This window comes from Mustela nigripes, chromosome 16, assembly GCF_022355385.1.
Source record: "Mustela nigripes isolate SB6536 chromosome 16, MUSNIG.SB6536, whole genome shotgun sequence".
NCBI classification, from domain to species: Eukaryota; Metazoa; Chordata; class Mammalia; order Carnivora; family Mustelidae; genus Mustela; species Mustela nigripes.
In genome coordinates, this window is record NC_081572.1 from 14,283,033 (window position 1) to 14,308,096 (window position 25,064).

The 25,064-nt window shown below is 46.4% G+C and overlaps 1 protein-coding gene across 3 annotated transcripts in view; it reads left to right on the top strand.

Annotated features, from left to right (window-relative positions):
- TEX2 (testis expressed 2) overlaps nt 1-24,659 on the top strand; it is a 105,029-nt gene extending 80,370 nt beyond the window's left edge. The window contains exons 7-12 of one of the 3 annotated variants that reach the window (XM_059380589.1): nt 3,162-3,261; nt 11,535-11,667; nt 17,058-17,183; nt 19,108-19,317; nt 21,469-21,589; nt 23,200-24,659. In XM_059380589.1, coding sequence (XP_059236572.1) covers nt 3,162-3,261; nt 11,535-11,667; nt 17,058-17,183; nt 19,108-19,317; nt 21,469-21,589; nt 23,200-23,322 — 813 coding nt within the window. In that variant the 3' untranslated portion in view covers nt 23,323-24,659. Of the gene's footprint in view, nt 1-3,161; nt 3,262-11,534; nt 11,668-17,057; nt 17,184-19,107; nt 19,318-21,468; nt 21,590-23,199 lie in introns of those variants that run through there. The other 2 variants (XM_059380590.1, XM_059380591.1) reach the window with 2 other exon arrangements.
- The last annotated feature ends 405 nt before the right edge of the window (nt 24,660-25,064 follow it).

A 25,064-nucleotide genomic window follows, 5' to 3' on the forward strand; every position in this document is an offset into this window, starting at 1 on the left:
GGGATGGAGACAAGTGGCCTGGATCCAGGAGTGGGCTGCGCTCCCTCTGTCACCAGTCTCACACCTCCACCCTGACCTCAGTGCCCTGCGAGTCCAGAGGAGACCCTGGATGTAATGGAATGAAGAGATAGGTAGCAGGCTGTTACTCTAGTTCTCAACCCACCACCACCCCTGCCAAAAAGACTCTTATTATCACTAAGAGCCAAGTATTCTGGGAAGAAGGAAACCTAGTAGTGAGTGTTGGCTAATGGCCAGTCCAAGAGCCAGAATGGCCGGAGGAGCCTGAGCTGTCCGCTCTGACAAAGATCTCCCCTGTCTCCTGGTTTTCCCTGAAGTCCTGACATACGGAGAACTCTTTGCTGGCCTTGCCCTGCAGTCTCAGATTGTCACCCTCACATGTGACAGTGACTCATGGTGTGAAAGAGCAGAGCTGTGTGTGTATCTGATGCCCAGGGATGGTTTAAAACAAGCTGAGTTTCTGCCCCCACAGCAAGTACATTCCTGGCCTCAGCCAGTCCCTCCCAACACCTCCTTGGGGCCATCAGTCGTCAGGGCCTCTTGTGCCCTGTGTCAGCAAATGTTACGACTGCAGACAGCTTCCAGCAGTTCCCCCCACCAACCTGAGAATGTTCTATACACCTGCGTGTCCAACTGGGTTCACTCAGGAGGTTAAAGAACAGGCAGTGGGTTCTCGTCTTACTGTGGTACCTTTGGATGGGAAAAAGAGAATTTCTGGTTGAAAAGAGCAGGAGTGACCTTTTGTTGCCTTTCCCTGCAGAGTAGGAAGGAGATGGACCAGACTACGGCCTGGTCCTGAGAGTTTTGATTCAAATCAGTTGTGATTTGGAGGGGAAAGGTGCTTAATTCCAGAATTTTGGAATTGGGCCCCCAGGGGAAGAAGTAGGAAGCAGGCCCTTGTTCTACCTACTGATGATTAGAGCTCAGCCCAGCCCAGCTGAGTCTGTCCCAGTCCCGGGTTCCTCATCTCTTCTTTGTCTCAGGTCCCTCCTCTGCCCTGGTAGGGCCCACAGGGTGCAGGATGGGCGGGGTGGGAGGTGGCACAGGGCTCCGGGAATGCCATCACGGCATTCACCCCCTTTGCTCAGTGTCACACTCCTGTTCCCATAGGAACCCAGCAGGCCCCTGACTTAGTATCAAGTGATACTAATAGACAGTCTGGGGCAAGGGTGCAAGAATTCGGCTACATTTTTGGCCAAGTAACATTCTGTGGGCTGATTGGGAGGCCAGCCACCATGTAACATTGATACCTTAGAAAAAGGTTTTCCAAACCCAGCAACTACCAATTCACATTGTGCATTTGAGTACTGTCTTTGGTCACGTTCTGTTCATCACAGACATTGTAACTTTGACCGACCCACCCCTGCAGAAAAGCAGAGAGGGAGTTCTCTGGCGAATCGTCAAAGTGTATGCCTTTGACAACCGAAGAGCTCCAGCCACAATAGGCATTAAATCCATGCCTGGCTAAATGCTGCCTCGTTTTATGGGAAATGTTCAGTGTATATTTATTTTAAAAAAGCAGTTTGATGCTGGTAGAAAAACAGGGTGTCATTACAGGTGCCGGTGTCATGGGAATCTCACATTTAAGGACACTGCTGCAGGTTAGTAGGGAAAGTATTGGGTGTTCAGTAAGACGCCTGACAAGCCATTGGGGGAAAAAAAATTAAGGTGGAGCTGTAACTATATCTTACACTGAAATGGGGAATGGGCCACAGGTTTAAAAAAAAAACAATATATACACATACCTAAATGCAGGTGAAAGAAACAGATGAATTAATTCTGTAGTCTTGAGGCAAAGAAGAAATTTCTAAGCATGATATTAATACTCAAGTTATTTCCTTTAGAGCAATTCCTACAACACTGTATTAGTTGGGGGTCGCAGCAAAAAACAGATGTTACTCTCAAGTGGCGTCACCTGAGAGGAGAGTTCATTAAGGAAAGATTTATAAATGTGTGGGCCAATGTAGAGAAACTGATAGGGTAGGACCAAAGCTGGCGGCACTGGGAGCTGTTAGTACTCCCTGTAGGGGCAAAAGTGGGAAGGAGTTACCAGACCTTGGGGCAGCACAGCCGCGTGGAGAGGTTGGTTGCCTAAGTGACAGGAGCCATGGGCTTCAACAGAGGGAGGGGACAACTACCTGACAACAGCCCTCCGCATTACCTCCCATCTTCCCTGCCCACTGGTGTTTCCCATTGGCCAAGCCACAAGCCAGAGGGCGGGAGAGCCCATCCGTGTGGTTCGCACAAACTAGCCTCTCAGGGGAACTCATATCTAGGCCGGGGGCAAACAGAAAATGTCCAGCACCGGGTCAAGGGATGTGATTCTCTTTTTTCCCCAAAGATTTAAATAAATATTGTGAGTTTGCCTGTCAGACAGGCTGTAGCAATTTCTGAACTCCTCACTGAGCATCTAAGAGGGGTTCACTGCTCCACACACACTGGTCAGCTCCGGGCATTGTTAACCTGACCAGGATGGCCGGCTCTGCCTCCTCAGTCAGGTCCCCCAGCAACGGCATTCTTCACCGAAGCCTTTACCGACCTCTTGGCCAAAATAGCCACCCCGCCCTACACCCCGGCTCCCTCTGTCCCAGCACTTGGCTCACTCTCTGGAACACCAATCACTCTCTCAAGTTATCTATTTATCTTATTTATTTATTTACTTATTTATAATAAATAAGATTACAAATAAATCTATCTGTTTATTTATCCATTTCTGCCTCTCCAACAAAAACCCCGCAAGATGGGGTGCCTGGGTGGCTCAGTGGGTTAAAACCTCTGCCCTCGGCTCAGGTCATGATCCCAGGGTCCTTGGATCGAGCCCCGCATCAGGCTCTTTGCACCGCAGGGAGCCTGCTTCCTCCCCTCTCTCTCTGCCTGCCTCTCTGCCTACTTGTGATCTTTGTCTATCAAATAAATAAATAAAATCTTTAAAAAAAAAAAACAAAACGTGAGAACAAGGACCTGCCTGATTGCCCACAGTTCTCTCTGTAGGATGATGCCTAATATGTAACACATGCTCAATAAGTTTCAGTTAAGTGAATGTGTCCCCAAAACCTTGACCTTGACTCTTCCTGAGCGGATGCTGAATTCTAACATTGACCAGGTAACTAACGTCTCAATCATTGTTTCCTTCTCTCCTCCAGCTCCCCTACTTTATGAATGAACTAACTCTGACGGAACTTGACATGGGGGTGGCTGTGCCAAAAATCCTTCAGGCCTTCAAGCCTTACGTTGATCACCAAGGTAACTCGAGCAGAGAACTGACCGTTTGTGCGCAGGTCGAAATGTCTCCATCACTGCAGGTGGATCACCGAAGCTTTGTGTTGGGAGGGGGTCGGGGACAATTTAAGCATCTGTCTTATGTTGATTATCTTTTGTTGGGAACAGTCACAGCCTTCAACTGATGGGCAGCAAATCAGGAATAGATCCCCCTCCTAATTCTTCTAGTCTCTCAGATCCCTGCCAGTCCTGCCCCAGTCCAAACATGCTCATGTGCCCGTTGACGGGGCCGGGCTCTTGTGTGATTCAGAAAATAGCCCCCGTCCCTCGTGGCCTCGTGTGTGCGCCCCCCACAGTCCTCATCTCTCACCAGGAGCTGCTACTGCTCCATCCGCGTTCACGCCTTTACCTTGTCCCAACTTCTAGGTTGCAGGTTCTTTGACCTTCATGTTTTGCATCTTGCCTTCCTTCCCACACCTAGTAGGTGCTCAGGACATGTTTAAGAAATGAAGACAGATGTTGTCAGCAGTATTTTGAGAGTAGAGCTCTCTGCTGGGGGAAGGTGCTCAAGTTTGATTTTGAAGACCCTCTCCTGACACAGTATTTATACCTACTCTGGTGGGTTGGGGCAAGAAGAGTTGATTAGGATGTATTGAGTTTAAGTAAATTATGACGTGAAGATTTACGTGTATTTTGTGGCACGTAGTTTTAAAAGGACCATTATGGAAAATTTTATACAGAGGAGTGGGGTGAAAAGAGCAATGGGCCAGACAGGCCAGAATAATCCAAGAACAGTCAGGAAAATCTCCCCATCGTGGAAGCGTTCGACTTCTTTTTTAGAGTATTCCTTTCCCCATGTACCTCTTTCCGCCTAAACTGGAACGTCATTCCTCAAAAGGTAGGGGAGGAAATACTTACAACTTTCTAAGAGTGACGTTTGTTTTGAAGTAAGTGTTCTTTATAAATTTATAGACTGCAGTGTCTACTTTTGTCTCTGTATGGCTGCGTTGGATAGCTCTTAAATCATACTTAGTGAAATCATTTTCTGTGTTTGATGTAAATACAGAGATTTTTTTCCTAGCCCTACAATTAGCAGCTCTGATTATCTCCTTAGCGATATATCAGCTGACAGCAAGCCCGTATTTCCGTGTTTTTAGCATTCCGTGGATTTCAGAAATAGACCAGAGTGCTATTTACAAATCCAAAAGTCCAATATCTGCATGTTGAGGTTACCTGTAACCCCTGGATCCTGTCTACACTTTGATAAATCTGTGAGCTCCTGGATTTGGCGAATTTCTGGTGCACTGAGGGTAAATCTAGAAAAGATAATCTGCAAATCGTTTAGCTAGAGTTCTTTTAACCACATGTGAAGTTTTAAAAGATGCATTATTTATGTGTTGAGTACCTGGCTAGGATCTCCACCTCATCTGTATGCATGGGTCTGCCTGCCTTTCTTCCTCTGGCTCTGGCAGGCTCTGGGCTCCCCTTTGTTCTTTGCCTCTTTAGGGATTGACTTGTAACGAGCTGGTAAATGATCAGCTAACATGCACCTCCACAGAGTCAGGCTTAAGGAAAGTAAATAACATGTGGACATGCTCTATTTCCTAATGTGTTGGCAGTTTCTTATCTCTGTCCTTTGTTGAATTAGTAGAAATTTCCAGCAAGAAAGAAGCCACAGCTGGGCTTTGCCGCATCTCACAAGTGTCCCCTGTAGCTTTGAACTCTGCAGACTCCCAGGGCAGCTTTGTCAGGCTTTGAGGGAAATTCACCAAATGCCTAAGTCTCTTTCCTCTTCCTCTGGAGCAAGACATTTCACTACGCAGATCAAAGCTTTGCCAGTTTTTAATCCATTTGAGGCTTTTTTCACTCCTTTCAGGGCAAGTTTTAGACATCTGCCTGCTTATGTAACAAGGGAAGAAATGTTACGAAAGGAGTGATAAAAGACATAAAGCCTGTGGCTTTTAAAAGTTTGATCAAATTTGGTTTCTCCAAGTCAACAAAGGATGCATATGGTAGTTAAAACAGAAATAAACGTAAAGGAAATGTTCTGTTTTGGATTCCATTGCTCTAAGGTAAACTTTTCTTTGAAGGAAATGAAAATCAACAGTGATTGGCTAAAACTGATGCTGGGAAGCAGAGCTTACCTTGCGGGGGACCCGTAGAATAAGGCTCCCATAGCACTAGGAGGGGGCACCTCCTGGGGGAATCCCTCCCCCGCCATGCACAAACACACCCCTTTCTTTTCTTTCTTGTTTCCTAACTTGTGCAGTTTTTTGGAGGCACATGGCTGGGGAATTGGAGGAGGGTGGCTATCCGGGCGAGCTGGCTGGATCACTCCATCCTTGGGATGAGGAATGAGCTGTGGTTCTGAACATAGCTCTAGGGCCAGACTTTGGGATTCAGGGCTCTGGGGACTGGGGCAGGTTCTGTCCACCCCGCTAACCTCTCTCTCCACGGAGGAGACTAGGACTCGGTAAGCTAGGCTTGTCTGAGGACTGAGTGAGTGAGTGTGTGGAGCTCCTAGAAGCCCCGTGTGATAAGTGCTGGCTTCTGTTACTTTTACCACCGATTGTGGCCCCTGCGCTATTGCCCCTGGAGACTTTAGAATGTGGGCGGCTCCGGTGCCCATTTGACCCATTTTATAGGAATAAATGGAAAGAAAAAGGCCATTCTCAGGTGTTGAGGCCTTGCCACTAAAAGGAGTGATGTCTATAGTTCTGAAATCACCTTTTGGCCACCAGGGGCCTGAGTCCCAGGACACACAGCTGGTGTCGCAGGTTGAATGACCGCCTTTCCCAGGGGCGGTTCACTCCCCACCAGAGGCGGGTGGCTGAGAGATAGAGAAGATCTGTCCCTTGGAAACTGGCTGCACACCTCGTGCCTCATCTCTGAGCCCTGCTCGCTCCATGCGCACCTCTGACTGAGGCCGTGTGTGGGGGCACAGTGGGCGCAGACGCCCAGGGGAGTCCGAGCAGTGCGTGCAGCATGTCAGCCAGTGTCGGGATGCACCACAGGTGTGCGCTGCGACCCCTCGGGTTCAGATCAGTTCCTTTAGTCTTCAGGACGTTTGGTGCATGGTGTGGGTCTGCAGATAGACACTGAGCGTCTCCCACAGACAGAGTGCTGTGCTGATTATACCCCGTTTCAAGATACCCAAGTAACAGCCTGAGTTTTGACAAAGGTCTTGGCTTCTGTGGCAGGAGTACCATGTCCCACAGGAACAGGAACCTGGTCTGCTTTCAGAGACGTGCTTGGCGTGACTGATGGGTGTCCCCCATCAATGACTTGTCTTTTGGACCTTATCCTTTAGTGCCTCGTGTCTCTATCCAGTGCTGAGGCTGAAGGGATTTTGCCACTGAGTATTGCAGAAAACTGGAACCACTGGGACCTGCCCATTCCTTCCACTGGGCCCTTTTAAAGAGCAAATAGGAGAGCAGCAGCCCAGGGCTGAGCCCCGTGACAGGGCCAGACAGTGGGGCTCAGTGCTGACAGAGCGGGCCCACACAATCTAACCAGATCATGTTGCAGAAAGGGAAAGGACTTTTTTCACGGAAAAGGAGAAAAATGCTATTTTGGGGGAACTTGGGGTGCATGAGGGGGACTCTTGATTTGCAACTAAATCAGTCTTGAGACGTGGAGCTGTTTCTGAGAACAGTTCAGACAGACAGAATGGCATCTCTCCTGAAAGACACATTGTCATACAAGGATTGCTAGTTTTCTGGGGTACATGAGCGAGCAGGATGGCACCAGGAACAAAACAATCACTGGTATGCTTTTCCCAGAACCTCTAACTCCCAACATCTGTTCTTGGTCATATATTATTAAATGTTCCATTTTAAGAAGTTTGTTCTTTGGATGCCAAATGTTGCCTCTCAAAGTGAAAAATCAACCAGTAATAGTTACAATTAGAGAGAAATGGAGGAGCGGATAAGGGCCCAGCTCAGACGGGCAAGGCTGTGGGTTCTCTTACCCCTTCTAAGCGGCAGGTACCCTGTTAAGCCCACTCCAGTGAGACGGATGCCTTTTTGCTATTTTAGTGGTAATAAAGCAGTGGGCTCCTGAGTGAAATTATTAGGTTTGTGGGGCCATAGTTGGACTGTTCCTGAGGCCGCAGCATCTATCAAATAGAACACCAGGGAAGGCTGAGGGACCCTTAGTCTAGTTGTCCCTGGTGACGCACACTAGGGCATGCTCATCTCTCCTGGCGCCATGGTCAGTCTGCCCCAGGTGGCTCCCGCCATCTTTATTCGTCTTTGAGCATCAGGTGCCTGAGGGTGGGGATTTACCTCAGGGTTTGCTCGGATGTCTTGCCCTGAGAACTCGAGGAACATTTTGGTGGAGCAGGCTGTAACTTCTGCTGCAGTCTCCCTCGGAGTGGCGATGATGGTAACCAATCCTGCCCTCAGCTGAGGAGTGGAAAAACCGCCATCTGAGCTCCTCAAAGCTCCTGGCATGAAAATCTTTGTCTTTGTCAGAGTGTGCCCCATGTTGCCATATGATGTGCTGGTTTCATAGAGACTTGGTGGTAATCAGCTGCCACTCTTCACCTCGTGTGTGTGTGTGTGTGTGTGTGTGTGTGTGTGTGTGTGTGTTGGGGAGGAGGGGGGAGTCTGTTAGAGACTCAACATCCCTCCGTCCCCCAACCTGAGCTCAGATGTTGAAGCCCTAACCTATAACATGGTGGTACCTGGGCTTCGAGGGGTGACTAGGTTTAGATGAGTTCCTGAGGGAGGGGTTGTGATGATGGGTTTTAGGAGCAGACGTCAGCAGGCTGTGTCTGTCTGCCACGTGAGGACGACACAGTGAGAAGGTGACCTTCTGTAAACCAGGAAGAGAGCTCTCACTAGGAACTGAGTTGGCCAGCACCTTGATCTTGGACTTCCAGCCTCCAGAGCTGGGAGAAAAAAATGCCTGTTGTGTTAGCTGTTACGGCAGCCCCAGCAGACTCACTGAGACCCTCTGTCTTCATGGTCTTTCTGGAAAACCTCTGTGTGCACTGACGGCCTTCCTCCTGTTGAGTGGCTTAAAAAATTATCTCGCTCAACTTCTGGTTTTTGTCCTTGAGCGCTACCAAAAGCAGATGGTTACAGAAAGCAGCATTTCAAATGAAATGCCTCACAAAAGAGTCTTAACATTTGTCAGGAGCATAAAAGAAAAACCTCTGGGACCACGTTCACATAGACGAGCCGCAGTCAGCTCCGTCCGAGCTCGGACACCACTCGTGGAGCCGCGTGTGTCCCTGTCCTCACACTGTTGACATGCTTGTCCGCAATGGGAAGACAGCCTCCCCAGGAGCTGTGAATCTCATCTTTCGGTCCCACAGGCAGGTGCCTCCTGACTCACCCGTTACATAACCGCTCGGTCTCAGCGCCAGGTTGTGTGTACTGCAGGGTTTTCGGGGTGCTCTTTGGCTCGCTGAATCATTGTCACAGAAGCAAGTTTTTCTTTGCACCTAATGCTAAAATAGTCTCCTTACCCTCATCTAAATGCAAGCGTGTCATAGTAAAATAATTTGTTGGAATGGTTGCAGTTTAGATCTGTTTTCAAAAGTTGTCAAGCCATTCTTGATTTCTTCCGATTCTTGCTGAGAACCGGGGCGGAACAAGGCCATGGGGGTGGGTTTGTTGGGACGCTTACAATGATATACATCAGACCCCGTTCCTCACGCAGAGGCTTGGTCAGAGGGTGCATGCTTCGTGCCTTCCCCAGCCCAAACAGGGCTCTCTGCCTGCCCGGTGCCCCCTTGGCCCAGCGGCCTCCTGTGGTCTGGTTCCCCTCTACCATGGCAACAGCAGGAAGCTAGGTGGGCACAGAGAGTCCTGGAGGCAAGGAAGTGGGCTGGTGACAGCAGAGTGAGGGAAGAGCCCTGGCTGGAAGGACCCAGCCCTCCCCCTGAAGAGGCAGTATAGTCCCTCTTGTGCTCATGAGGAGGCTGGTGAACAGAGGTCTAGAAACATCCAGTGGAGCTCAAGCGCTGGTCCGAGTGACAGCGCTCCACATGCCCCTTTCCTCTGCCTGCCTCCCCTCAGCTCCTGGCAGAGGGGACGCTGGCCCACACGTCCCTGGGGGGTGTCGCAGTTACCCGGGTATAAGCCAGCAGCGCCCTAAGCCATGGCCTTGTCCCCTCATTTAAAAAACAGACAAACAAAACCACCTACTTGAAAAGAAGTAAAATTCTGGTGCCTTTATTAGAACAATCCTCAAAGGCACTATATACTATTAATATTTATTAGAAACCTGACCAGGATTTTCAGAAGTTATTTCTGAATACAGACAGCGGCCAGGTAGTCGGAGCCCATCGATTCTCAAGTTAAAAAAAGGTGGAGATATTCTACAGTAACAAGTATCTTCTTTTTTTGTTTTTTTTTTAAAGGTTTTAAAAATTTATTTGACAGAGATAAAGAGATGACAAGTAGGAGGGTGGGGAGGGGTAGGCAGGCTCCCCGCTGAGCAGAGAGCCCACTGTGGGCTTTGATCCCAGGACCCTGAGCTGAAGGCAGAGGCTTAACCCACTGAGTCATCCAGGCGCCCCTACTTATTATTTTTTAATAATCTCTACTAAATGTGAGGCTCAAACTCATGACCCTGAGATCAGCAGTTTCCTGCGCTTCCAACTGAGCCACCCAGGCGCCCCAATAAGTATCTTCTTTACTGATGTTCTATCTATATTGAGTTTAAAGCCTGTTCGTATCTAGCCTTTGCCCTGTTCCCTTTCCATCCCTTTCCACCGGAAGTGATTGGTGACTTTCTTCATTAAAACCGATATACCCTTTGTTTCTAGTAACAGTACCTTTGAAGAGCAAGCTAATTGATGACTTTTTATTAATTTAAGCAAGAAATAAAGCAGTTTTGTGAGCTGCTACCAACAAGACAGTCGCATTGAGCTGCATATCACTTAATATCATTTGTGGAAAACAATTACCTTCAATTATGATAAAAAGAATTTTGTTGAAAACAAAATGGGACTCATTCCGCCTTTAGTAAGGAATTACACCATTAGTGCCTCTAGAGGTGAAGCAGAGCTTTCATCTGAAACGGTGGCCAAATGGGGGATTGGTTATTTACTGTAATTGCTTGAAAATCCTGCTGTGTGTCAACGATGGTTTTAAATTAGTTTCCTGCTTCCTTTTCGATGTTGTCATGCATCTTATGAGGATCTATAAAGTTGATAAACATTTAAACACCCACTTGAGGGATCCCACGTTGATTGAAAGTCCGTGAAGTGTTATGGAACCCTGAGTCTGAACACTCACGGCATAGCATGTTCTACCCCCAAACCCCAGAGTCCTGGTGTGGAAGGTCGGGTGATGGTCCCTGATGGCATTGTGGCCTTCTGGTTAGTGGCCACTTCTGTCGGTGGCCCATCCCAGTGCAATTCTACAAGGCTGAGAACCTCTTACATACGAGCTCACTGACACTGGTGTCTTTTGTAAAGAACAGCGTTTTTGGTTTTGTTTTGTTTTTAAGGATTTTATTTATTTGTTAGAGAGAGAGAGCACACAAGTAGGCAGAGAGTCAGGCAGAGAGAGAGGGGGAAGCAGGCTCCCTGCTGAGCAGAGAGCCTGACTCGAGGCTCCATCCCAGGATGCTGAAATCATGACCTGAGCCAAAGGCAGAGGCTTAACCCACTGAGCCACCCAGGCACTCCAAGAATGGAGTTTTAAACTAAGTTACCAAGAGGCTACCCTACTTTATCCAGGTAATTCTGGGGCTTGAATGTGAATTCTTTTGTGCATTGCTAAGCAATTTCTAGAAAGAAAAGGGTGCTAACGATGTTTGTCCCTCTCCTTATCATACTGAGCTCAGTCTGAAGCATTTCCTGTGCCCCATTCCCCCACCATGAGATCATTTGAAGGCAGTGGTTCTCACACACGTCTTTAAAGAATAGCCCTGCATTCAGTGAGGTCTCCGCACCTCTCTTCTGCCTCATAACTGGCTGGGAATCAGCAGGCCTTGTCCTGGCTTCACCCTGGGTCAAGCCATCCTCCTGGTGGGAGTGTATTTTCCTACTACATGTGAGAATGAACCCAGAGAACAGGACGCCTCCAGCACTCACAGGTGCAGTGAGCTCACCGTTTTAATGGATATTTACGTGTTGGCAAGTTGACAAACGCTTGAACCCTTTCCAGGAGGACCTCCTCTTGCACACATGGGTAGTCAGGCGATATAAATCTACAGATTTTCAATGTGATACCTACTTCGATACTTTAAAATACATATTTTTATACTGTCATCTATAGTCATGTTTTTCTGGGGTGAAAAAAAAAAAAACTTCTGTTTTTTCACCATTTCTCCAGGACTCTGGATCGATTTGGAAATGTCCTACAATGGGTCCTTTCTGATGACTCTCGAGACCAAAATGAATTTGACCAAACTAGGTAAAGAGCCTCTTGTTGAAGCCCTGAAGGTTGGAGAAATTGGCAAAGAAGGGTAAGGGGCCGTATGAATTTACTAACCCAACCCTGGGGAACCAACCTCTCCCTCTAGTCTTTGAGAAACAGCTTAGATATGTAGTAGCCTTAGATGTTGAGTGAGTTTCCGGGCAAGTGCTTCCGGACCACAGAGGATTTCAGGGGTTTATTCCCTGTTTTCATCCCCACCTCTGCTCAGCGCCTTGTGACCTCAGTGTTGCCGGTGGGGCGCACAGCATCAATTACCCAGAAAGCATCACTGACCCAGACCTGTAGGACAGGCTCATCTGCACAGTAAAATGCTCTGTGAAGAGAATCATCATCCAGAAACTTCCTCCTTCAACTTGCAGCCCCAGATAGCATTGTGTGGGCAATGCTAAGGGCCCTAGGGGGTCTATGTGCTTTAATCACGCAGAGTCTGAATTATTTCTAATAAGACGATTAATTTTGCAGCCAGCATGGTGCTCTTAAAGTGTTTTGAGATGTATTTTCCTTAAATAATACAATATTGATTTGCTTAGTAGTGAATTCTTCTCTTTGTAGAAGATCTTGTATCTGATGCCCAGAGTTTGTCTGATTTGGTAAACATTTCAAATTCGTGAGATAGTTAATGAAGGTTAATTTTTTCCCCCTTAGATGCCTAGAATGGGTAAGCTAGAACTTTACATTCCCATGTACCTTAAAATGACTGCCTCTGACCACAAATTTAAATTATGGTATTGTTTTGACCAAACTAAAAATGCTGAGTAGGATCTGCTTCTCACATTTTTATCCCTTTGGCATGGAATCAACGGTACGTTAGCAGGAAAACCCCACAAGGAGCCACCTTCTCAAGGTCTAGATAAAAGACACACAGACTCTTAGATTTGTGCTTAGTTACGATGCTGACTAATGCGTATATTCATACATGCGGTCATAGCAGATAGGGAGGTTTCATACATTCGAGAATGTGCTTTTACTTAGATTATTCTGATTTAATGAAATAATTAGAGAATTTCCCCACCTGTATGCAATCTAACCTGTATCTGTGCTATTTTCCTTTCATTTTTCTGCTATTTGTTAAAATGTGTTTGGATTCGGCAATCTGTGGATTTTATTTTCTGGTGAGTGGTGTTTATCAACTCTCCGTGTAGCATTTCATACCCTGTGGGTGCTGAGTCTTGTTTTGGTCTCACGTGACGCCACTAGGAAGCTTGTCCTTTCATCATGTTCCTGGACATAAAGGCTCAATGTGTAGACCTAAGAGGATTGAGGTCAGAGTCTATAAGAGGCTTTCCTGGGAGGGAAAGTCTTGCCAACTTCCCTGATCTGAGTTGCTGGGGTTTTCATCTAAGTCTCTAATCAGATTCAGTTTCCTGTGTCTGGACGCCCCCACTGCACTGCCAGGGACAGAGCCCATTTCAGTCAGAAGGAGTCCATTCTGGAAACAGCCCTGTGCCAGCACCATTGGTAATGGGCGTCTTGGGCAGCAGGTGGGGCCCCGACACAGCTAGGTCCCTGAGATCCTGGCCGTGTAGGCGTTCCACGTTCACCCTTACTCACATGGCTCTCTTGGCACAATTTCAAGTTCATAAACCCTGGCTGATTAGAGGAGAAATAGGTTTCTGAGCAAGCAGTGTTTTCCAGACTGCATGGAAAAAAAAAAAAAAATCCTCTGCTTTGGGAATATGGTAGTATGATTTTGTAGTATACTTCTGAAGTATCATTTTTTTTTTCCTGGTGGAGTCTGGTATAAAATATCTTGCTTCTTCCTATGAGGGTGTTACCTTATATGTTAATGGATATGGATAATCAGCTGTCATTTAATTTTAAAAGCAGGGAAAAAGAGCCACTCCAAAAGTACTTCATTTGGTAAAAGAGGCCTGGAAAAATGAACCATTAATTTTTTTTTTTTTTTTTTTTTAAACATGAAGAACCCCGTTGGGAATCCAAGAGCTCTGGATCCTTCTCCCTGAAAATGCCTGTGCATATACCATTTGAGTTCACAATTTCTGGGAATATTGAGAGCCTCTGAAAGCCCATCCATGACTAAGAACCCAATAATCCCAGAAGTGATTCTAGAATCCACGCCTTTACTTCCTCAGTCCTGAGCGTATTAGAACACCCTTAACAGTGAATCTCTCTGAAGAGTAGCCTGTGGAAGGGCCTCTGCTTTGTCTCTTGGCTTCTTCTCAGTCCCCCTTTAAGTGTGCAACTAATCGTGCTCTGGGGGCGGGGGTGTTTCTCTAGAAGATGCTGCTCACCCTGCGGGAAGCCCCACTTGTAGAAAGTTTGCTCGTGTCCTCACGTTACTACCCTGAGGATGATAGGAAGAAATGGCGGCCTCTGTGGCTTTAGTCCAGTGAAGTCCTTTCTCTTTTAAATGTGTGTATACTTTTTATTCGTAGACTTTTTTCCTTTAATCTTTATTGCCCAAGTAGCTGCCATTTTATATGTTGTAGTTAACATCACTTTGGGGTGATAAGGTGCTCAAAGTGGGATTCAGGTAGCAAGCTGAGCAGTCGTAACTTTAGGACTTGACCCGAAGAGGACCAGAGGGAGCCAGGGAAATGTTCTCCATGCTGGGGGCTCTCTGAAGGGACCGTGGCTTTGGAGGAGGGCGTTTCCTATAAGGCAGTTGGCCTGTTCATGCTCTACCTCAGCAGCCTGTGTCCAGCGAGCCAGTCCCCACAGGGGTGCCCCTGCCACCTCCATATTGGGTCTGTAGTCCATAGCATACCCCAAACCACCACTATCGCAAAGCTCCTGGTTTTGGGGAGCCAGGTGCCTACAGCCCACCCCGTGACCCGACCTTTCTCTGTGGGTGTGCACACGTGCGTGCCTGGGCCACATGTATGGTGGCCATCTCGCTGGGCTGTCTCATCCTTCACTTACAGTATTTTTTGGAGCTGCCTTTTAGAACTGTCTCTCGAGTCTGTGACATTCTTTTAACTATTTTGAGCATCAGCAAATCATCCTGCTTTGGATCCTGGAGAAATTGCTAGTTGTTCAGAGGCAATGGTGATTATGAGACCAAGAAATGAAATGGTCTGTCCAAGATAGAGTATTAGTGATACAATAATTCACTTTTTCTTATGTGTCTGATTCTAAGCACATGTCCAAAAAGATTTTTAGCAGCAGCAGCAAAACTAGAATTAGCCCTTTAAGGTGGCTTTTTGAAAGGATATCATACTCATCTGGATTCTAAGATGCATATTAAAAAATGAGGCTAATAAGCATTATATACGTTATTATTAATACATTCTAGCACACTATACACAATGTGCAGTGTATCTTTCTCTGAAGCTCATGCTGCCATCATGAGATCTTCAGATGCACGTTCAGTTACAAAACTATCTGCCAAACAGAGTGACACATTTAATTAGCTGGTGCCATGTAGAGGTACCGTTTGTTCCAAAATCACAATTTGATGTCACCTGGTCTACTTTAACTGATAGGGTGTTGTCTCCATGACTAACTTCAAGCCACAGAATGTTTCCTGTTCTCTGGCCTGCGGAGGGTTAATTTGGGAACCTGAGAGCTCTTTGCAGTGCTCAGCCCTTGGCATCTTCTGCTTCAGGCCTGGGGGCTGCCAGATGACAAGTACCAGTGGGGACAGGAGGGGATGGGGGCTCAGAGGGTCTCACCGCAGCCCCAGATCGCAAGGCAGCTTTCTGTGCTGCGTGGCTGAGGAACCAGCTTCCTGAGCCGGGAGGACACAGACGCCTCGCCTGCTAGCACTGGGTCTGTGAGCCAGGGAGCCCGGGCGCTGTGCTGCTGGATGAGCAAAACAGACGTCTCAAGTGGCTGTGTGACCTTCGGGGATTTGCCTCCCTGACTTTCCTCAGGCCAACCCCCAGCTTGGGCTTTCTTGGGAATACTATTTTGCTGTGCATATTTTATATAAAAGAAGATCTCTGTGAGGGCTGCCTGACCACGGGAGACTCTGTCATGGCTTTGAGAGCAGCGGGCACCCATAAGCGTTCCCAGACTAGCCCGGACACTGATGGAAGGAGGCGGAGTCAGTCCGGTCCTGTCGTCTTGGCCAGGGACAGGAGGCTTTCATATCTGCAGGGGGAGCTTCCCTTTAACTGTATGCTCAAGCCTGTTGGCTGAAACAGCTGGCTCTCGTGTTTCCGAGCTGGGCTTGGGGAGGAGCCGGGTGTCCTGCCAGGGTGGATGCTTGCGAGGTCTTCTTACAGTCCGGCTCCTGTTCAGGGGTGGGGATTTCAGCCCCACCCTTCCAGGGCTGGGGCCTCTGCTGGCCCTTCAGGTCTGCACTCATGTGTGTACTCTGCCCTTGGGTGCCCTTGGCCTCCATTGGCCAAAAAATGGCTGTCTCCCCCTGCCCCCTCCTTGAGCATCAGAGGAAGACCCCAAAAGGGATTGCACCTGTAGGAATAGGACCTAAGCCCCGCTGCCTTCTCCTGTCCTGGTAATTTTGTCCTGATCAAAAAATACGAGGCCTTGCCTCTGCTTTGTGACCATTTGGTTGCTTAGTAGTGTTCCAAGACTGATCTGTTCCTTGTTCGCTTCATCCCAGTTAAGTGTCTGAGCCTCAGAGATGGACCTGGCCTCTCTGCTCCTCTGAAGCAAAGCCGCCATCCAGGGAGGGAACTGCCTTTCATGGGGCCAGAGCTCAGCTAGGAACCCCGCCCTGTGCCATAGAGGGGCACTTGCCCCTGCTGGGGTTCTAGTAACCCCCCTGCCTCTGGACACTGAGTATCCAACCTGGAAGGATTAATGAGGGACTTTGCTCCTTGATGAGGCTTCGTATTACTTTATTTTTAAAATGGTTTTTTACTTTGTATTTCTCCAGGAAAATTCCTGGGTTTTCCCATCAGTTGCTTCCCAGAGTCCCTTGAGATTTGTCTCTTGTGATTGTTGAGATTTGTCACTTTTTCTATGGCCTTTAGGAGCTAAGGCAGGTATGGGGTAGGCTACGTAGGTTCACTAGGAAGGAGTCTTGAGTTAAAATGAATCTGGAGGCGATGAAGGAAGCATCATAGTTACAGAGCTGAGCCAGAGTCAAGGGACTTGCCTGAACATCCCTGTCATGGGTGAGAGGAGGTCATGTCACCAACATAAGCTGTCACCTCCCCCCTGCAACCATCGTTCTTTCCATTTTCCCTCCCACGTGGCTCCTGCGCGCTGCTGATGAGGTCACTGCATTCTCTGTCACGCCCCCACCTGTCCTGACGCATGCGCAAGATGGAACTCCTGAGGCCCAAGTCCTCCGTGCTGCTCTCGGGGGACTTGGTGCTGAGGAGTCTCCCGGGTACCCTGACCAATCCCAAGGCTCTTGGATTGGGCCTCGTCTTTTCTGGGTGGGGTGGGGAGAGTGAGGACACGTTTGCGGTGGGGCATGTGTGTTCTCTGTCGAAGCGGAGCCCCACGGGCAGGCTACGGTGGTGACTCTGCCCTCATCAGTTGCAGGCCCAGGGCGTACTGTCTGGCAGACAGCGAGGAGGAGTCCTCCAGTGCTGGCTCCTCAGAGGAAGACGACGCTCCAGAGCCCAGCGCAGGAGACAAACCCCTTCTCCCAGGGGCCGAAGGGTGAGTGGATCCAGTTTCCAGAGTCTCCACGGGTCAAGGTGCCAAGTTGGGAGTGAGCTTTTCCCCCTCTTCGCAGTAATCTTTCTTACGCCTTCACGTTGAGCGAACGGTTTTTGCGTTAAGAACCCAAAGTGGCTTCCAACCCCGTGCCCCAGAGCAAAAACACCTGAATAGCTTTCTTGAGCTGAGAAGGTTCCCCCATCAGAACGGCTTTCCCAGGCCATTGAAGAAAACTAATATTTTCTAAAGATGTTACTTAAATTCAAATTAGTTAGTATATATTGTATTATTAGCTAATTATAATAATTAGCATATGTTGTATATTGTATTATTAGCATATGTTGCATTATAATTAATATATTAGCATATACTATATCATTAGAATTTAGTAATTCATCCCTTGCATGTAAAAAAATTAGGAGTACAGAATTGAAAGGCCTGCTTGCGGCCAGAGGCACAGCTTACGCAACACCTCCCCCTGGTGTCGGCAGAGGGCACTGCGCCCCCTTGGTCAGGTTGCGTTTCTGTTGGCGCTGCCGGAACCTTCCTGCAAGACTGGAACACTGCAGGGGATTTCTTTGGTGTAGTTCGAAGATGTGGGTCACTTAGCTGATCTTTTGGATCATGAATTTTATTGCCTGTTACTTGGATTATGGAATAGTTGGAGGGTTTACACAGCTTCTCCATAAGGAGCTTTTTGTTACTTAAAGTGAGTCGAAGAAACGAAGATTATAAAGACACCAGAGATTGAGAAGCACTTAGTAAGAAAAGAGCAGCCTGTTTGCTTCTGAAATCCGAAACAAGATGGAGAGAGTGTGGACATTTGAGGAGTTGATACTAAAGTTTGTATAGGTTATTTAAAACCTACCCTCTTCACCTTCCTAAGAATGACTGCTTTTCCCTATACACACATACTGTGCCTGACACTCTGAAACTCTGGAGGATTGTTAAAAGCAAATATCCTCTCTTCTGAGGGAAGTCTTATATAGCTAGGACCTGATAGAAAAGCTTGCTTTTTTGGCCTGCTGACGTGCCAGCTTGATGGGTAGTTTTCTTTAAAAAGGAGTTCTAAAGCCCTTTGAAAAGTAGTTGCCACTTAAAGTTGATAATAACATCACCTAAAAGGCAGTCAAGGGGCGCCTGGGTGGCTCAGTGGATTAAGCCTCTGCCTTTGGCTCAGGTCACGGTCCCAAGGTCCTGGGATCGAGCCCTGCATCGGGCTCTCTGCTCGACAGGAAGCCTATTCCCCCTCGCCCCCCACCTGCCTCTCTGTCTACTTGTGATCTCTGTCTGTCAAATAAATAAATAAAATTCTTTTAAAAATAGTAATAATAAAATAAATAAACAAAAGGCAGTCAGTTAACTGCTGGATTTTATGTCCCTGTCGTTGCAGGGACATGATTTCTTATTGGATGTGTAGAGATGGGGCAGTTTCTCTAACAGGACGCAGGATTTATAATCAGTCATAGTAGGTGTAGTAGTAAGAGGAGGAGGTAGGAGGAGGAGAAGAAAGAGGAGGTAGGAGGAGGACAGGTGAGATGCCTTCTCTGTGCTGTGAGAACTCTGTCTCTCTGTTGGACATGACGTGGACTCTGTCCACTCTCTGCAGCTTCTCTAATGTAGTACTTCCTCAGCTGGAGGTTATTTTGCCCCCAGTGGACCTCAAGCGATGTCTGGAGACATTTTTTACTATCATGACTAGGAAAGCATGCTGTTGAGGTCTAGAAGGTTGAGGCCAGGGATGTGGCTAAGCCACCTACAGTGGCCGGAACAGCCCCGAGAACAAAGACTTAGTCAGTCCAAAATGTGGGTGGCGCTTCGGTTGAGAAACTCCTGTCTAAGGTGAGGTGAATGAAGAGCCACAGGGTTGCGGGGGAGAGAGGGCAAAGTTTATCTAACACCTGTCTGCGTCCCTCATTTAAAGGTATGTTGGAGGTCATCGAACAAGTAAGATCATGAGGTTTGTCGATAAAATTACCAAGTCAAAATACTTCCAAAAAGCAACAGAGACAGAGTTCATTAAGAAGAAGATTGAAGAAGTCTCCAACACACCCCTGCTGCTAACCGTGGAAGTGCAGGAATGCAGAGGAACCTTGGCAGTCAACATTCCACCTCCGCCGACTGACCGAATATGGTGCGTACCGCTGGTCACGTGACCCTACATATCCCACCTGCCTCCCCCCTAGCCCGAAATGATGGAAAGTGCCCACTCCTGGGCAGAAGCACTCTCAGATGTTCCATCATGGAACCTTAATGTCCATTGCAAATCCAGTTGTGCTTTCTTCTGTGAATGCTTGATTCCCATTGAAAGCTTCCTCTTCACATGTTTCTCTTCTTGGTCTTCCTCCCCTTGGAAGCCAGCTCTTTCCACCAGTTAGAACAGCCGCCATTATAGAGCTCTTATTCTCTGCCTGGCCTGGGGTGTCGCTTCTTTGCCATCAGTCCTCATAGCATCCCGCAGAGATGGGTACCACTGTTACCTGCTTAAGCATTCAGCAGAGCCCGAGATGTTTAGGGAAGACTCCCTGGGTTGGACCTCCGTGTTAAGGAGGCAGAACCTCTGCACTTGGTAATTGTGGTAGCCGGTCTAACCGAGTTGTCATCGTATGAACTAGTGGTTCTCAACCCTATCTGCGTATCACAGTCAACCTCAGACTCATTAAAAACAAAGATTTACCCAGCCCCAGGATCCAGGGCATGGGGCACTAAGCCAGGATTGAGAAACACTGAAATAACCTATTATTCATGGGTCCAGCAGAAGAAAATCATTATCTGTGAACTTCAGTTTAAAAATTGACATTCCAGATCCTTTAAAATGTATATAATAAGTGTATACAGTGATTGCAGGAGACTTCATTGTACCAGAAACTATGTTGGCATAAAAAAGATAGCTCTGTTCTATCCTAGAGTTGAAACTCATGCTGGTACATACCCCTGGCATTCAGAAGGGTTTATGAGAATGATCAGAAGACAATTTTTCAGTTGACTAACCATTTGAAGATGATACCAGTGCTTCCCAGTAAAAACTTTAAAATGCCTTTTTAGGGGTGCCTGGGTGGCTCAGTGGGTTAAGCCGCTGCCTTCGGCTCAGGTCATGATACCAGGGTCCTGGGGTCGAGTCCCGCATAGGGCTCTCTGCTGAGCAGAGAGCCTGCTTTCCTCTCTCTCTCTCTCTCTCTCTCTCTCTCTCTCTGCCTACTTGTGATCTCTCTCTGTCAAATAAATAAATAAAATATTTTTTAAAAAAAAAGAGTAAAATGCCTTTTTAGATTTTTTGAGAGTAGTATTTTCATTGGGAAAAAAAAAAAGTGATTGGGAACAAATGAAAAAAGTGGAGGGGAAAAAAAGCCTCTCATCTTACCACCCACAAATAACCATTATTAATATCTTACTGTACAGTCTTCCAAACCTAACAAAAAATATTTTTTTAATAGAGTTGACACATTTCTTCACTTTCGTGCTTTAAGATGTATTAGTTACAGGTGCCACTGCTTAGTGGAAGACAAAATTAAAGGCTTCTGGGGTCCTACTACCCAGTGCCTTTATTATGAATCCATAAAGTTAAGTATAGATCTTGAGAGTGTTTAGAAATGCTTGTAACAATTTGACATTTTTGTTGTAATTTTTAGAACATCGATCCATGACAAATGGAAGTTTTTAGGTAGTTTGATAGCACACAGTCTCGTGTCTGGATCCTTTGCCAACAGTTCTGAATGCCAGTCTGCTCTACTGGGAGGCCTTAATAAGCATGCTGTGGGGGATGGGAAGAAAAAGCAGGTTACAGAATGTTCTTTGTTTACATATGCATGTTAGGAGTGTGAGGGAAGTTGACCCTGGTCCTGTCTTGGGGGTGAGATTCAGAGAGAGGCAGTAGCTTTCACATTCTCCTTCGTACACATGTATATTTTGGGATTTGCAATGTACATATACTACCTTTATTAAAATAGAAACAAAGATCTTTGCTGTTTCAGGAAAAATGACAACAACAACAACAAAAACCAAACAGAAAATAATGCCCAGGTCAGACTTTTCCAGTAGTGCTTCCTAAATTTCCCAGCTTGTCAGAACTGTTCTCGGATCATCACAGCCTTACACGTAGTCCAGGGATGTGGGAGCTCATGATTCCTGTTTGGTGCCTTGAATCATTTTAGAGGGGTTTTTACAGCAAGAGAACATTTAGTTAGGCAGATAGCCCTGGGTAAATGAACAGTGTTTGCTGTTGGTACTTGTCCACTTGTCTCTTTGCATCTAAACGTAGTTGTTTACTACTTGTTTTCTTCAAAAGGTACGGTTTCCGGAAGCCACCACATGTAGAGCTGAAAGCTCGGCCAAAACTTGGAGAGAGAGAAGTGACTTTAGTTCATGTGACAGACTGGATAGAGAAGAAACTGGAACAAGAGTTTCAGGTAAACGTGTGGTGTCACCTGGTGTGCCTTTCACCAGAGTCTCAAAGCTCAGGGCAGAGCAGCGGTTCTGAGGTCCATCCAGGTCAGGATCTGCTTTTGAGAATCTACTGAAAGCTATGGGCCCTCATCCCAGGAAAGTACCCATCATGATCAAACGGGCATACCACTTTAGGTACAGTCTCAGAAACCCCAAGCCCTAGCCACAGAACCCCGTTAAGTTGTTCAGAGGAAGCCCCAAAGGTGGGTTCGCTAAGCCAGAGCTCTTTCTCCAAGCCTGGTTTCTGCTTTCTGCCGCCCAAGCAAACAGCGGTATAGCCAAGGCCCTGGGATCAACTGTCAGGAATTCGAGGCATGGTTGTCTTTTAAGGTGTCATAAATTGGCAAACAATTTACTTTGTAAATGAGTTTCACCTTTTGAAGGAGACCCCTAATTTTGCAGGGGTATATCTTGAGCTCTTGCCTTTAAAAACTTATATTCATATTTAAAAGCTATGGATGAATGTTAACCGAAAACCAGTTTCTGGAAAGCTTAGCAATATCATCAAGTGGAAAAGTACTTTGAACCTAGGGAGGGGAAAGACAATCTTTAGTTTTTTTCCTTTTCCCTAGATCCTACAATAGGCATTAGAGTGGGTCATCTCTTTCAGGGATATTGGGGTACAAAGAGCACAAAGAAAGGACAAGGGGTGGAGGTTGGCACCTGGGTTTTGTGGGTTTTGTTTTTTTTTTTGTTTTTTTTTGTTTTTTTTTAGATTTATTTATTTTAGAGAGAGAGTGTGAGGAGGTGCAAAGGGAGAGGGAGAGAATCTCAACCAGACTCCCTCCAGAGTGCAAAGCCCATTGCAAAGCTCAACTCGAGGCTCTATCTCATGACTGTGAAATCATGACCTCAGTTGAAATCCAGAGTCAGACACTCAATTGACTGAGCCACCCAGGCACCCTGGCATCTGGTATTTTTGAGGCAAGTTGGGAAGTTGATGAGTAATTGCTACAACCTCCCATAGCCATCTTTTTTTTGCTTTGTGTATGCTTTCGTAAGAGGGGTGTTACTGGAGACTTAACGTATTGCCAAAATTCACTTGCATAAAATTAGTTTATAAACAGGGTAGGCAAAGCACCATTACTATCAATCACTGCTTGTTTTTCTTATGTTCATTATAAAGTAGGATTTCTTTCATTTATAGCTTTGTCTGGTTCTGGGTGAAAAAAATGAGCTTACATTTGTTGCTAAGATCTAAATGAATAAAATTCACTTGGGATTTGTGTTCTGGACCTAGCAATTTGGAAATACTAAAAGTCCCTGAAGCCAATTTTCTTAAAGTAATGGTGTTGATTATTTATGAATTCATTCATGAATTCATTATTATTTATGAATTTTATCATATGTACATGAAATCAAAGGCTGCTTCTGCCCCAGAGCTGAGTTCTTGAGTCCATGTGCTAATGTGATTCGACTTTTTAAATATGGCAGAGAAACTAGTTTAGAATGTGCACGAAGCTGTTTCATGTGTACTTCTAAAACTTCTCCAAATCCTAAAATGATCAGAACAGAATAGGGTGACACCCTGAGAAAAGCAAGCATTCTTCCACATGGCTATTTCTTTCTACAGAAAGTTTTTGTCATGCCAAACATGGATGATGTCTATATCCCTATAATGCACTCGGCCATGGACCCTCGCTCCGCTTCCTGCCTCCTCAAGGACCCACTTGTGGAGGCTGCTGATCAGCTGTGATGGGTGAAGATCTGACCTTCCCAGTATTAGGAGACCTAGCTCAAGGTGTGGGGTTCTCGGCTGCCATCCGTGCTGTAGCACTGGCCTCTCCTCGTGCCACAGCTTCTGCCCTCTGCCTGCTGGTGCCCATTCCACTGCGAGGTATCATTCCACGCGTCTGGGGAACTGGTGTCCAGGTTGCTGGCTGCAAAGCTTAGACTCAGCCAAGGGGACTGTGGGACAATCACCACAGTGGGCCCAGAGGCTACAGATGACTCACTCCATGGCTTTCTTGAGTCTACCAGTTTTTGTGGCAGCCAGAGCACAGTAAAAGCAAAGCTGTACAACTGGAAGGCTTTCCCTTTGCCTCAACTCCTCCAAAGCTTTTCCTCAGGCGGCTGGTGCACAATGGAACGATTTTTTCACTTCTGCATCTTGTGGGTGATATAGCCCTCCATGCTCCCAGAGAATGTCAATTCAGGAACATGTGAAGGGTGGGGAGTGGAATTTTGTGAACCATTTCATTGATGATAAAGAGATACGCATAGCAACTTAACTTTTTCTCATATTGTGCATTTTGGAAGCAAGTAGCCATAGAACACATACACACTAACATACGATTGACAGGGGTGGGGACAGTGGGATTTATGTGAACATTAGGCAAAGCCATGAGATCAAACCATCCCAAGCCTTCTACCAATGAGATACAATCACCTGGTTTTAACTAATCCCAAATGTTTTCCTGAGACATGAGCATATGTGAAAATGTCAAATACTGCACATCATGAGTGGATTGGGGTCGGGGTAGAGCCAGATCCACATCTTTCTATCAGGCACCTCCTATGTGCTCTGTGCTTTATATAGGCATCTACATGCTTTGTTAATCAACTGGTTTAGGGGTTAATCTAACTGGTTTTGAGGTTGTGGACAGTTTCCTCTTCTGACAGCCAAAACAAACTGTCACCTTTGAGAGTCAAGACCAAGTTTGCTCAACATTAAACACTACATTATCTAAAAATCCATGTGACCTTTCTTTAACGTTGCCAACCTTATTTGGTGCATTTGTGTCAGAATCTTTAGTTTACAAGTTTGGGAGCTCCCTAGTTGTAGAATTTGCTTTGAGAAGTACTCTTAAAACACAATTTTTTATTGTTTTAAAAGCTGCATTCAACATCAAAACTACCGTGGGTAACTTTTGATAACTTACATCTGTGGACAAAGCTAATAGTGGTTTTTTAAACAGCACCTTGCCTGAACATGACTTTAAAGAAATTAATATATTGAAAAAATATATTTGAATCCTTGATTACTTTAATTGCACCATTAAAACATTTGACTTAAATTATTTGATCATTCCAGTCGGTGTACTGTTCTAATTTCTGTGTGTAGGCCGATTTGCCTGTCAGTCCGCATGTCTTGTTCACTGGTCTATAATTTTTGTGCAATAACTAAAGGCAGAGGACTAGATGCACTACTGTGTAAAGAGATTACACATGACTACCCTATTGCACTTAAATAGTATGTGGGGATTTACAGTCGCTTGCGTTGTTTCACAAAATAAATATCTCAATGTCAAACACTAGATAAGCATCCAAGTTATTTCTACTCAATCCATTTTGGATAATAGGGAGAGAATAAAGTGTGTACAAGTCACCTGGGCACTCAGCTGCCCAAGTGGCTTCCAATTCCTGGGTGACCACCAGATGGGCTAATATTGCAAGGTGGTCCTCACCACACCCTGACGTCATAGATTTTAAGAACCC